The sequence below is a fragment of the Dromiciops gliroides genome, chromosome 3 (assembly GCF_019393635.1).
Source record: "Dromiciops gliroides isolate mDroGli1 chromosome 3, mDroGli1.pri, whole genome shotgun sequence".
NCBI lineage: Eukaryota > Metazoa > Chordata > Mammalia > Microbiotheria > Microbiotheriidae > Dromiciops > Dromiciops gliroides.
In genome coordinates, this window is record NC_057863.1 from 583,895,120 (window position 1) to 583,910,145 (window position 15,026).

General features: G+C 39.2%; 1 protein-coding gene across 1 annotated transcript; it reads right to left on the bottom strand.

Moving 5' to 3' along the window:
* Positions 1 to 12,615: 12,615 nt before the first annotated feature.
* Positions 12,616 to 14,824, bottom strand: LOC122749469 (hemoglobin subunit beta). The gene is made up of 3 exons (XM_043995851.1): positions 14,663 to 14,824; positions 14,329 to 14,551; positions 12,616 to 12,875 (listed from the first exon to the last, which is right to left on the bottom strand). Exons 1-3 carry the CDS (start codon positions 14,752 to 14,754, stop codon positions 12,747 to 12,749), a joined length of 444 nt encoding a protein of 147 aa, XP_043851786.1. The 5' UTR covers positions 14,755 to 14,824; the 3' UTR covers positions 12,616 to 12,746.
* Between the last annotated feature and the right edge of the window lie 202 nt (positions 14,825 to 15,026).

The window sequence follows — 15,026 nt, forward strand, 5'->3', positions numbered from 1 at the left end:
AATTATACATTCTCTTTAGCAGTTATTTTGTTAAATATCATAATAATGAAATAGCAGAAACTTTTTGTCATGAACCTTGACCTCATTCTTACACAAATATTGTTGCATTTGTTGAGAAGGGAGTAGAACAGATGTCCTGCAAAGCCACAAAGAGGTAGTCAGGGTACATAAAAAGAATGCATATTTCCTGGGCAAATGAATGTGTGGAAAATTCATGTTTCTTACATTGTAGAGCAACTGATTAATGTCTTCTATTGATTTACTTTAATTACTCTCTTCTGGATATGCTCCCCATCTGTCATTGCATTCTACTGCTCTTATTGAGTATCACATTTTGGCTATAGTTGCTACTCAGCTGTTTCATTATTTTCTGATTTACTAAAGCATCATACAACCTCTACCAGGGCTATTGAGATTAGTAGGACTCTCTCTTGCAGAAAAAGTTACGGATCTGTTAATCAGCTCATTCAACCACTTCACCAATCACTGAGGAGTTCTGTCTTTGTTTGTTGTTATTGTTGCTTTAGCAAACTTCTACACTTCAGGGAAGAATCTCAATGCTTTTCTATAAGATCTTTCAGTTTCTCATTGTACCTAAATTATAGTCTTTAACTTCAGTGCTATTCTGAGCAACACCTACTACTCTTTTCTTTATCTACTGGGGTATGCTATGGTTAGTAAGCCTCTTCCCACTGAGGGGAAGACTACATATCTCTTTAGTCATTTCTTGTAACCAGTGGCTAGTGACATTCTTCTTCTTAATCATTTCCTAGAAAGAGTAGCAGGTACCCAGGCTAAGATCATATCCTATTCTTCTTTGAATTCTTTTGTCTTCTAATTTTTATTTCTTCAGTTCAACTTCAGTCTGACATTGTCAGGAATGCTTCTTACTTCTTAGACCTTTTCATATACCCTTATTATAAGGATCTGGGTGAAAATGGTAAGGAATTGCTTTTTTCCTTGCTCATTATGTTCCTCTTTTCTATCCAAATATCAATGCTTATGCAAGTTGAAGATTGAAAAGATTACTTTTATGCTGTTTCCTTCTGGGGGAAAAAAAAATCAGATTCTGGCTTCTGTCAGTGTTCTCTCCACATAAAACTGTTAAGCAGTAGAATATTAAGTACAATTTCCTGGATCACTCCAATGTAAAAGCCGTTTCAAGTTGACTCCTCCTAGTTCAAGCTATTCAACCATTTCTGAATCTTATCTAGCTGTGTGACTGGGTGACCCACATTTTTTAATCTTTATAAAAATATAATGAAAAACTATTTAATGCTCTGCTAAAATGCTCAGCAATTCCCTAATTCATAAGTTTAGCAATTTGGTCAAAAAACAAAGTAATGTTGGTCTGGTAAGGCCCCTTCTTGAAAAAGACACATTGGCTATTTTTGACTAATGCTTCCTTTTCTACATGTTCCTTGACCATCCCTTTATTAATACATTTTATAATTTTGCCAAAAATTAAAATCAAGCTTACTGGTACATAGTATATGAATTCTGATTTTGAAAATTAGCTAATTTGCCTAGTTCAATCATTTTTACATCTCCTATTTACAATGAACCTTCAAAAATCAGACTGGCAGTGGCATAACAGTGACATTTATCCATTCATTCTGAACCAAAAGGAAAATACAGTATTTAGGGGGAGAAATAGCTAGATATTCTTTTACTCTTTTCTTACTTTTCTGAAATATCAACTCATTTTAACCATATTTGTTCAGTCCTTTCCTATCCAAAAGAATGCTCCTTAGCAGAGCCTTCTAACCCAATAGATGAACAGATCTATTTTCTTTGTTGTCAGTCAGCATCATCCCATCCACTTTTAGTATCAATTCTATATATCTAAGTCAATCTGTCTATCCTATCTGTCTGTCTGTCTATCATCTATCCCCCAGCACTGTTTTGTTCTTAGCATTTCTTTATAGCTTCAGCTAGCTCACTATAAATTTTAGATCTCCTAATAATATTCTTCCAGAACCATATCATGCTTTTTGGTTTATCTGCCATCACCTATTTGTTTATATTGATTATGCATGGTTTTATAAATTGATTATTGATTCCCTGATACAACTTGTGTCTTTAGACATCTGTAGCTTTAAATAAGCCATTTTTCTACTCCTGTTTGAAATTTCTTCCCTGTCTTCAAAACTTTATTCTTAAGAATTTCCATTTTCCTATAGTCTGACTTCCCCAAAAGTTTGGCTGGTAGATATGCTTTAGACTAGAGGTGAGTCTTTAGTGGAGTGACTCAAGCTTTGCTTTTGACTTTGTTCAGTCTAACATTTTTACCTCTGAATTAGATGGAAATATAAATGACTAGTTTACAAAATATGCAGGCGATACAATACTGAAAAGAATACCTTTTTTTTTTTCTTTAACTGTCATTTTGTAGCAGATAATGTTGTGGGCTTGGAGATAAATAGTCTCTGTTGTCAATTACTTGCCATATGACCATTGATAAATTGCTTAACTTTTCTGAAGTTCCATTGCCTCATTATTAATATAGTGTTAATAATACCCTATGAGGGGCAGCTAGGTGGCGCAGTGGATAGAGCACCGGCCCTGGAGTCAGGAGTACCTGAGTTCAAATCTGTCCTCAGACACTTAACACTTGCTAGCTGTGTGACCCTGGGCAAGTCACTTAACCCCAACTGCCTCACTAAAAAAAAAAATAATAATACCCTATGACAATTCACAGGGTTGTTGTATGACGCAAATGAGACTAGGTATATAAAATACTTCACACATTATAAAGCATTAAATATGATTATTAGTGTTGTTATTGTCAATATTATTGTTATTGTTATTATAATACTGGTTTTCAAAACTTCTTGTTTAACTGGAAATATGGCTGAAATCTAATAAACATTTAAATTATGTTCATTTAAACGAAATGAATTTAATTAAAATTTAACTCAATTCTAACTAATGTGAGTTTCTGCATTTGAGCAAAAAGCATAACACAACAACAAAATAATGGTTGTCATGATGGAATACATCTAAATCAAGACACAGACATAAACATGTTGATATAGACATACTTTATATGTATATTTATATTTCTGTATACAAGTGTATAAGTGCATATATGAATAGATGTATATTTGTGCATATGCACTTAGTTTTCTATATGAATGTATATATCCCCAAATATATATATGAACTAGCATATGTGTGTATGCTGAATGACAATCAGTTTGCCCTGGAGGCCAGAACCAGGAAAAATAGACAGACATCACATATAATGGGCATATCAATTTGCTGCCTTCCCCATTCAGTTTCAGGGGATTGAAGGACATGAACCTTGTCAGAGAGGTCCCATGAATCCCTATCCCATGCAGTGGAGAATATCTGTGAAATGGTTCATCTCTTCTGCCTTTCTTCCTTTCACAGATTTTTTTAGTCTTGGACTTCTAGTTCATAGTACAGTAAGGGTGTGCTCCCTAACCCCAAGAGCAAAAAAGGGTGACTTATGGCATAATCTTGTACTTGCTTAAATGAGCCTGAGACTTACATTCCTGGATTTCCAATTGTGGCCTATTTTCTTTTCCCCTTCTGTTTTGTTTTCTGAGCATAAGTTGAAAACTATGGATCTTGAGACTAAACATTTCCAGTCTTGGAGTTACCTTGTATGCAATCTCATGTTTAAGAGTTCCAGAGACTGAGTCTTCCTGGGTTCTATTCAGGAGAAAAAAAATCCTTCACAGTGTGATCCACAAAAGAGAAAGGGACCCCAAACAGGAGGATTCTGCAACTGAAAACATTTAGGTTGTGCCACAAGAAACTAGGGGGTCTTTCTAATATCATTGAGAGTTGTTTGGGCAAATCAAGTCCATGATGAATGGGAAATATTTGGTCAGCAGTCTCATGAAGTGCCTTTAATTGCAAGGAGGACAGTAAGTGTAACTGTGCAATTGAGATTTTTAATGTTTCTTGTATTTGTCTGTGAGTGCCTATGAGTCTTTTGTATATTATTATTTTTGTATGATGGATAAAATAAAAATGACCTCATACCTGATACTCATATTCTACTTGAATGCTTTTATAGGAATTGGGGGACTTGTTTGTTTTTGAGGAAACTTTAACCATGAGTTATAACTAAATTTTGTTTGAGAGATTTTCTAGAATGGCAGTTCTCAAATTGTAGTATGGGAACCACTTGGGATCCCTGAAAGTCTCTTAGGCAATCTGTGAGACAAAAACAACAATAATCACCACCACAATGATAATAAATTTTAATTTCTAATGCAGTAAGTATTGATAGATATAATCTATATAATCAAAATCTTATTGGGTATACTTAGTAATCTTTAAGAGTATTAGGAGTCCTAAAATAAAAAAAAAGTTTGAGAATTACTGTTTTAGAGCAAACAGGTGGAGATATAAACCAAGAGAGGCTGACCCCACCTTGGCATCATGTCCCCAGGATCAAATCCAGAATCATGGAGAGAGAAAGGATAGCAGACTGGACCACTGCTGGCAAACAGATAGATTTATTCTTTATACAAAGACAAAAGTTACTAACAATTAAAAATTTCCCAAAGGAAAGTAGGATGCCTCAAGAAGCAGTGACATTTGTTTTCCTTGAGATTTTCATGCAAAGGCTGGAAGACCACTTGGATGTGTTCGTAGAAGGGATTCTTGTTCCAATGAAGAGTGCACAAGCTAGTCTTGGAGATCCATTCTACTTAGGAAAGTCTCTAATTCTATGATATATAAGGTGGGGGAAGTATGTTTAGAGATCAGGGATCCTTTTTTGCCCACAAGTAGCCTACTATATTTTTATACATATAAATACATATAGATGCGCATTATTTTTTGAGGGCCTAGTTGATTTTATTTCATTTAAGAACAAAAAAGATGATTGCATGTGAAACCCAGACTCTCTTTTACACTACTCACTTTAAAAAAATGGGATAAGTACATATTCCCTTCAAAACTATCCTGCATACTTGGGCTTCCTTCTGAACTCCCTGATGTTCTGTGCATTAAACAAATGTTACATGGCCCAATTTCTTTTGTCATCACCATTGCTAACCCCTCTCATTAACCAAGAAAAAGAAAGGAAAACAAAAAAGAAAACAGAACTGCAATAAATAAACATATTAAAGGAAAAATGATTCCACAAGGTGGCTATGTCCCCAAAATACATCTTTGGATTGTGTGTCTGTTATTTGTCACAGGGTGGGTAACATGCTCCATCATAATTCCTTTGGAGACCCATCATTGCATTGATAAGATTTCTTAAGACCTTCAGAGTTACTTTTCTTCACAATATTGTTGTCTTTTTAGAAACTATTCTGCTTCTGTTTAATTCACTGTCATTTCATATTTCCCAGGATTCTCTGAAATCATATTTTGTAATTTCTTTTGGTGCAATAATAGTCTATTATATCCACATACCAAAACTTGTTCAAACTATTCCCTGAGCATCTAAGAAACAATCCAAGACACCCTCATAGACTTTAGTCTCCTTCACTCTCTTGAGAGGGATATAGTAGGACTGCCTAGCATGTGTGAGAACCCAGTTGAGGTTATGTAACCTAAATTTGTAGTGGAAACAGTCACAATGGTAACATGATATTCTCTACCTTCATTCAGAAACACTTGAGTGGGTGAGAAAGGGATGAATGGTGGGTGTGATACAAGGCTGAAGTTTGACTGGGTATAACTGGCATATACTAAGAGGACTAGGGATTCAAGAGATTAGTAGAGCATTGGTTGGAAAACATTAGTGTATTTGTAGGCCACAGGAAAGGAGCCAATAGATAGATGTTGAAGGTCAGAAAGACAGGTAGGATGAGCAGTATGAGGATTTGACAAGGAGACAAAAGATAACAAGGACCAACAGAACCAAAGGCATCAGTTGCCATGGCCATGTGTTCCCCATCTATGTGTGTCTCATTACTACTGTACTATAAATTCGTACCCACTCTTCCCATGGACACTGTATTCATAGGGGAATGAGCCCATGGTACACAGAATGTTTTCTAGACACTCTTCATATTTTACCTTACCAATCATCTGGCCTGAGCCTTTCATTTTACAGATAAGGAGACTGAGGCCCATTGAGTTTAATTGATCTGCTTAAAAACATAGATGCAGGAAGTGGGGTTTGAACTCAAGATCTTTGATTCCTTACTCAGTACAGACACACAGTCAAGAAGAGGGTTATGGATGAGGTATGCTTTTGTGCCTCAGGAAGGTCTCTTGGATCACCCCTGAACTCTTCTCTGTGCCAGTATCAAATCACCAAAGTCTAAATCTTTGGTTACTCTTTCAACCCATTTATAGTAAAGAGGAAGGAGAGCTGCTTACTGCATTTTTAGCTTTCTTCCTCTATGGAGAAACCATTCAAATCAAATATTAAAGAAATTCAAGCCATATAATCCTAGTCAGAGAAAGTAAAAGGAGAAGGTAAATTTAAAAATGTCTGTGAGTTTATGTGAGGGGTAAACTGAAAAGGAGTGGATGTTATTTCTACCTCCTGAACTGAATTGTAAACAGAAAACAATGATCTAGGAATTCTGTTTAACTGAGGACATGCAGATGCCAATATAGACTTACCATGAAGACTACTACTTAGCCAACGACATTCTTCTTTTAAGAAAAGCATTTTATCTTTTTGCCTTTTTTTAAAGAAGGGAGGATCATAGAATCCTGCTTCTGAAAACAATGTCCATTGTTCACATTCTGACACAAATGACAAGACCAGGGATGGAATCTTTGGCTGCTTCAAATCACTTCAATAGGAAGTCTGGCCACCCTTGGGAAGATCCTTCACTGAGCTCCAGGTCTACTGTGGACTCTAAGCCCTGGGCTCTGTCCAGACAGAGGAACTTGGCTGTCTCAAAAGGAAGATTTTCCATTCTGGTTCAGACCAACATATACCAAGCACCAGGCCTGATAGAGATGGGCTCAGGAGTCTTGAAACAGTGATTTAAATGAGATTTTAGGTTCAATAAATAAAGACACATCAAAAGAGGGAGTTGATAGTCCTGTTGTATTCATCCCTGTTTAAATTACATCCAGAATGGAATGTGCACTTCTGGAAACTGTATTTTATGAAGGATATTAATTGAAATGCATCAAGAGGAGCTCATAACTATAAGGACATGACTTGAAATTACTCCAATAAAGGGAATAAAGATTACTATTCTGAAGAAAAGGTCAAAAGTAGATAAGACAGCTGTCCTCATCTATTTAAAGAGTTGGCATGAGGTAAGGTGATTAGATTTGTTCTGCTTGGTCCCAGAGAGTGTAAGTAGGATCAGTGGGTGAACATTGCAAAGAGGCATTATTTGGGTCAATATAAAGAAGGGAAAAACAAACCTAACAATTGGAGGTTTCCAAAAATGACATGATATCATGGAGAATCAAGAATTCTCCATCACCAGAGGTCTCCAGATGGAGGTCTGTGCAACCCCTGACCAGGAACTTTGTAGAAGATCATGAATTAGGAAGGGGATGGACTAGTGACCTCTGTGATAACTTCTAGGTCTAGCCTCTCCTTTCCATTGTGCTTCATGTTCTACTTCCCTCTCAAATTCTTTCCCTGCCCATAATCCATCTTGTTCACTCTTCAAACATTGAACAAACATCTCAGTGGCACTTTGTGACACAGTCCATCTGCTCTCTCAAAGTTGTCTCCTCAGAGACAAATATAACTATTCATCCAGAGAGATACCAACTTCCCCTCTTTTCCCTATAAGTCAAATTTCCCCGACTCATAGTAATTTAGTCCTCTGAGGAGCCTACCTGAAGGAGCCTAGAACTAATCACTGATGGATCAAGGAAGTTTGAAGTGACCTATAAGGATTATCTAATACAATTGGTACCTAACCATGAATTTCCTAAATCCTTTAAAAAAGAAAGCAGAACTTAATCTGCATCTTCTCTCTCTATCACACCTGATGGGAAAAATTAAGGCCTCTCAGCAGTTCCTCCTTTCAATTCCTTCTCAGCCTGCACCCAATATGAATTGCTATTTTCATGTTATAAACTCTCTTTATTCAACATGTCTTCATTCACTATATGACTACTTATTATCTAACCAGGACTGTGAGTTTGTGTCAGAGTGGAGGCCTTGGAAGCAAGGTCTCTATGTTAGGTTGAGAGCTCCCTCTTCCTAGGTTTAATTTGCATTATTCAATAGATTGAATATACACTCCTGTAATGAGGGCACAAGGTAGCCTCTTTAGGCCCTTATCTTATATAACAGTTGGCAGGGCAAATCTAGCAGTAGGGAATTCACACTGACTGTGAGGTGGAGAAGGGAGATGGAATTTGGAGTTTGAAGCTACCTGGCAAAGAGTCTGTGAAGGGAAGGGGGTAGGTATGAAGTCATTGGCTATTGGTGGGAGTGGGAAGGGAGTGGTGATTATGGCTTTTGGGATGGGAGATGATTTGTGAAGGGGAAAGGGAGAAAAGGAGAAAATGTGTATATGCATGTTCATGTACCCGTAAACTATGTGATGTCCATACCCCAGTGGATAAAACCCCTGGACTCAGGGAAGGCAATTCCTCATAAAAGAGGCAAGGGGTCACATGATCGAAGATGGCAGAGAGGAAGCAGCAAGCTGCCTGAGCTCTCCTTCTGTTCCCTCAAAATGAACATTAAATCAAGCCTCTGGACAGATTCTGAAACTACAGAACCTGCAAAGAGACAGAGAGACACAGTCCTCCAACCAGAGATAATTTAGAAGACTTCAGGAAAAGGTCGGTCTGACTCGGGCAAAAGGGAGGCCCAACGCAGGGCAGCAACCCAGCGCCGAGGGGGTCGGGGCAAGTTAGCAGGACCTGCGGGCCACAGCCGAACAACTGAGGCTCCCAGAACCTGGTTCAAAAATCTGGTGGCCAAGAAGGACAGTGGAAAAACCTACCTGCACCGGCCGAGAGGGCCACAAACGGCGGGATCAGACGCCGGGGTCTGGCGCCTGGCTGGCCGAGCACAATCAGACAGGAAGTGCAGGGCAGGGGATCTCCACACACCATAAAGGCCTCAGAGTAAAAGCCCGGTCACACAGCACCTATACACCTGCACAAGAAGCCCAAAACAGGGACCCTGGTGCCCCCAGAGCAGACCTCAACTTAAAGAATAATAAACAGTATCTACCTAAAGCCATCAGCAAGTATTATATGCAATGGAGATAAATTAGAGGCCTTCCCAATAAGATCAGGGGTGAAACAGCAATGTCCATTATCACCCCTATTATTTAATATTGTTCTAGAAATGTTAGCTTTAGAAATCAGAGAAGAGAAGGGAATTAAAGGAATTAGAATAGGCAAGGAGGAAACAAAACTATCACTCTTTGCAGATGATATGATGATATACTTAAGGAATCCTCGAGAATCAAGTCAAAAATTACTTGAAACAATTAACAACTTTAGCAAAGTAGCAGGATATAAAATAAATCCACATAAATCATCAGCATTTCTATACATGACCAACAAAGTCCAGCAGCAAGAGATAGAAAGAGAAATTCCATTTAAAGTAACAGTAGGTAATATAAAATACTTGGGAGTCTACTTGCCAAGACAAACCCAGGAACTCTATGAACACAACTACCAAACACTCTTCACACAAATCAAATCAGATCTAAATAATTGGAAAGATATCAATTGCTCATGGATAGGCAGAGCTAATATAGTAAAAATGACAATACTGCCTAAATTAATTTACTTATTCAGTGCCATACCAATCAGACTACCTAAAAATTATTTTATACAGCTAGAAAAAATAATAACAAAATTCATCTGGAAAAACAAAAAATCAAGAATATCCAGGGAAATAATGAAAAAAAATTCACAGGAAGGTGGGTTAGCGGTACCAAACCTGGAGCTTTACTATAAAGCGGCAGTCATCAAAACTGTCTGGTACTGGCTAAAAAATAAAGTGGTAGATCAATGGAATAGGCTAGGTTCAGGAAATGCAGTAGTAAATGACACTAGTAATGTAGTGTTTGATAAACCCAAAGACTCCAGCTTCTGGGATAGGAACTCAGTATTTGACAAAAACTGCTGGGAAAACTGGAAGATAGTATGGCAGAAATTAGGCATAGACCAACATCTTACACCTTATACTAAAATAAGGTCAAAATGGATACATGATTTAGACATAAGAGGTGATACCATAGGTAAATTAGGAGAGAAAGGAATAGTGTACCTATCAGATCTTTGGAAAGGAAAACAGTTTTTGACCAAACAAGAGATAGAGTATATTATAAAATGCAAAATGGATGATTTTGATTATATTAAATTAAAAAATTTTTGTACAAACAGAAGCAATGCATCCAAAATTGGAAGGGAGGCAGAAAGCTGGGAAACAAGTTTTGAGGCCAGTGCTTCTGATAAAGGCCTCATCTCTAAAATATATAGGGAACTAAATCAAATTTATAAGAATCCAAGTCATTCCCCAATTGAGAAATGGTCAAAGGATATGAACAGGCAGTTTTCTGATGAAGAAACCAAAGCTATCTATTCCCATATGAAAAAATGCTCTAAATCTCTAATGATTAGAGAGATGCAAATTAAAACAACTCTGAGGTACCACCTGACACCTATCAGATTGGCTAAAATGACAAAAAAGGAAGATAATAAATGTTGGAGAGGCTGTGGGAAAATTGGAACACTAATGCATTGTTGGTGGAGCTGTGAACTGATCCAACCATTCTGGAGAGGAATTTGGAATTATGCCCAAAGGGCAATAAAGCTGTGCATACCCTTTGACCCAGCAATCCCACTTTTAGGTCTTTTGCCCAAAGAAATCATGGAAGGGGGAAAGGGACCCACATGTACAAAAATATTTATAGCTGCTCTTTACATGGTAGCAAGGAATTGGAAGTTGAGGGGGTGCCCATCAATTGGGGAATGGCTGGACAAGTTGTGGTATATGAATACAATGGAATACTATTGTGCTGTAAGAAATGATGAGCAGGAAGAGTTCAGAGAAACCTGGAGGGTCTTACATGAGCTGATGATGAGTGAGATGAGCAGAACCAGAAGAACATTGTACACAGTATCATCAACATTGAGTGTTGACCTACTGTGATGGACTATATTCTTCTCACCAATGCAATGGTACAGAAGAGTTCCAGGGAACTCATGATAGAAGAGGATTTCCAAATCCAAGAAAAAAAAAGAAAGAAAGAACTGTGGAGTATAGATGCTGATTGAACCATATTATTTCTTTTGTTTTGGGTGCTGTTGTTTTTTTTTTTTCTTTCTATTTTGAGGTTTTGCATCACTGCTCTGATTCTTTCTCTTGTAACAGGATTAATGCAGAAATAGGATTAATGTTATTATGTGTATATATATGTGTGTGTGTGTATATATATATATGTATATGTATAGAGATATATAGATATAACCTATATCAGATTACCTGCTGTCTAGGGGAGGGGGGAGGGAGGGGTGGGAGGGAGAAAAATCTGAAATTGTAAAGCATGTATAAACAAAAGTTGAGAACTATCTTTACATGTAATGGAAAAAATAAAATACCTCATACATAAAAAAAGAGGCAAGGGTCTAAAATATGCAGGAAGAGGGAATACCTTCCCTTGATGCTCTAGACAAATAATGGTATGAGATAGCCATAGAAAGGATGAACATGACCCAAAGGAGTGCTAGAAGGCAGGGGTGGACTTCTAAGGCATGCCTCACTGGAGCTGCTTGTGATGCATTCCTTCCCCACATCACCAACCTGACACTACACTATATCCCCCTTATCCCCATCCCCTTTCAGTTGCCTAGTGACTAAGGGCATCACAGGATTCTCTGGGGACTGAGGAAACAACAAAAAAGGGAAGGGAAGTAGAAGGTACAAGGGAGACAAGCATCTTGAAATGGGTGGCTCTTTTTCTTACTCTGATTAACCCAGTTTTGTGGGGATAGGATACTTCAGGGTACTATGGAAAAGACCAAAGGAGAGGGTGAGAGAGGCTGAGACATACTTCTAAAGCTAACAGAAGCTATTTAGTGGTGGTGATTATCTATGGGCCATTAAACATCTGGGGTCATCTCCAGTCGTCCTGACATATATCTTTCCAGTAGACCCAAATGGCTCTGGAGGAGAGAGTGAGGTTGGTGACCTTGCACAGCCCTCCCTCACTTAAAATCAAATTCAGTACAAGTCATGACATCACCCTATGTCATGTTCCTCTTCAAGAATGAAAGACAAACAACAAGAAGAACATTCAATAAATATTTACTGGGCAAGGGCCTTTGTCTTTGGTACAATTTGAGAGGTGCTCAAGGGAAGGAGAGATGTTATATACATAGAGCTATAAGTCTTGTATTGTCTTCCCTTTGAATTTTCTACCAGGAACCCTCACAACCCTGTTCCCTGAACCAGGTTCAGAGAACTGGAACCATTAGTTTGAACATGAAAAGCAGTAAAGTCAAATGGATGCTTCTTGCCCTGTCCCTTAAGGTCTGTATTGCCCTGGCTTCTCCAAGTTTTCATTTCCCATGACCTTTGGTTCTCCCATCCACCATATTTCTAGATATTTTCTCACCCTTCCAATTCTCCTTTCCCATTTCTTCCCATTTACCCACTCCCGCAAAGTGAGATGTAAAACAAAGAGAAGGGAAAGAAAGTGACATGAGGCTCACTGGACTGAATGCAGTTTATTGGTCAGAGGCTATGCCCATAGGGCCAGGCCCCATTCATTCCATGTGCAGAAGATGGACTATATGGAACACAGGGGAATCATCTGGCTGAAGGCCCCCAGATGGGCAGGGGTTTAGTGGTACTTGTGGGCCAGAGCAGTGGCCACACCAGATGCCAGTTTCTGCCAGGCAGCCTGAACCTCAGGGGTGAAATCCTTGCCAAAGTGCTCAGCCAGGCAGATCACAAGGATGTTCCCCAGGAGCTGTGGAAGACATAAACAGAGGGAAACAATGAATCTTTGAGAAGAGGCTTCTATCCAGACCTCCTAGGCAAACCCACCTGTCTTCCACTTCTCACCCATATCCTGCCTTGTTTCCTGGGTCATATTCACCCAATAGGTTTCAAGTTGTAAAGCCTGGTTCTTATTCTTCACAATGCCACATGGAATTCTTTACATTACCCCCAGGGTCCTCCAGGTTCTGACCTTTCTACTCTTCTCCAGATACTACTCCATCATTAGACCATTTAATTTCTCGTTGAAGTATCCTTTTTCTCTCCATAAATTTTAACTTTACCACCCCGTTTCCCTATCCCTGCCTTAGCACAGGGCAGTGGAGTCTTTGAGACCTACAAGATCCCTGGAGGGGAGAGATGAAAGATTGAAGGGGAAACTGAAGAACCTGGTAAATCTAATGAATTAGCTGGGGAAAGGGAAAGTAGGGAGACAGAGGAAAGGAGGGAAAAGGAGAGAGAATTGATAAGGATAGCAGGAGAACTAAAATTAAAGAGAAAAGGAATTTAATTAGGGGGAAAGAGAAATGAAGGAATTGGAGCAGAGTTGAAAAGACTGAAACAGAAAGAAAAGACATTGTGTAAGGTACTTAGGAAAGAAAGGTACAGGGAGAGTGAAAGCAAGGAAGGTGAGAGAGTAGGAAGTCAGGGTGTGGAGAGATATTAGAATGAAAGAAAGGAGGGTGAAGGAGAAAGCAAAAGAAAAGTGAGAGAGAAAAAAGGTGAGTATAAATTAAAGAAAGGTACAGGGGGGATGAGAGAGAAAAGAAATTAAGTAAAGCTAGAGATGGGAGCACAAGAGGCTGCTACAAGCCTTTGAGGAGTCCCTACTTACTGGGCCATGGGTGCCCTCCTGACCTCTGCCCCTAACCCTTCTTCCTCAGCCGCTTACTCTTCAGGACCCCATGTGGGCAAAGGATCTAACTAGCAATTTTGATGCCCATAGTCAGCAGTATATAGGGGGAAATAGCTGAATATAAGAGCTCAGTACGATTTCGTGGAAAGAGCACTGGATTTGGAGTCAGAGGGCATGAATTCAAACTGCATATTCATTCACTTTCTATGTGGTCTCAGACACATAGCATTTCTCAGCCTGAGGTTTCTCATGTGCAAAATAAAAGCAAAGGTTTTCTGAAATTCCTTCTAGCTTGAAATTTGTGATCCTGAGAACTTGTGATTCAACATGTGAAAATTATATGAGAAGTAACTAAGAAAAATTAACAGTTCATTTTGGTAGCTTCTTAATTTAACTACTTACTCTTACAAATTAAGCATGGAACTCAGTTGCTTCTACCTGTTGGAAGGGACTGTACTTATTCAATGTGTCTTGTTTATATATCAGCACTGTGGGGCAAAGCCTCTGTTCCTGACCCTAGTTAAAGCTTTGTGTGTGGGCTCCTCAAGTGAGCAGTCCCAGAACTTACCCTGAAGTTCTCAGGGTCCACATGCAGTTTGTCACAGTGCAGCTCACTCAGTTTGGCAAAGGTACCCTTCAGGTTGTCCAGGTTCTTGACAGCATCACCGAAGGAGGTCAGCACCTTAGCACCATGGGCATGGACCTTAGCATTTGACATGACAGCCTTGGCATTGGACAGGTCACCAAAGGAATCAAAAAACCTGGAGGTCCAGGGGTAGACGATGAGCAGCCTTTGGAAGAGAGACAGAAAGGAGGATGTAAAGTTTATACCATCCAATGACCAGCCATAGTCCCCATTTCCTGCCCCTCTCCACCCATTCTCTGTGGCTCCTCGTACTTACCTCCCAAGAGCCTCGCCACCAACCTGATCAATTTGCACCTTACCCCACAGGTTGGTGATGATACCCTTCTCTTCAGCACTCAGATGCACCATTTTGACAAGTTTGTGACTTTGCTTGTAAACACAGATGTGTCAAAAGCAGTGTGATGCTTCAGCTGTCTCAGTTCTGCCTTTTATCCCTGGCTCCAAAGCCCTGCCCTTTAGGCTTCTGGCCGTCTATTGGTTCTGGTTGGGGTGCGGCTAACCTGGAATGATGCCAGTGGAAGAGAGGGTGGTGCAAGTGTTGGGGGTGGGGGAGCAGATGGGCTCCTCTCGGTGAGCACAGTCACCAGGCTAGATTGGCACCACCTCAAGGTGTGGAACTC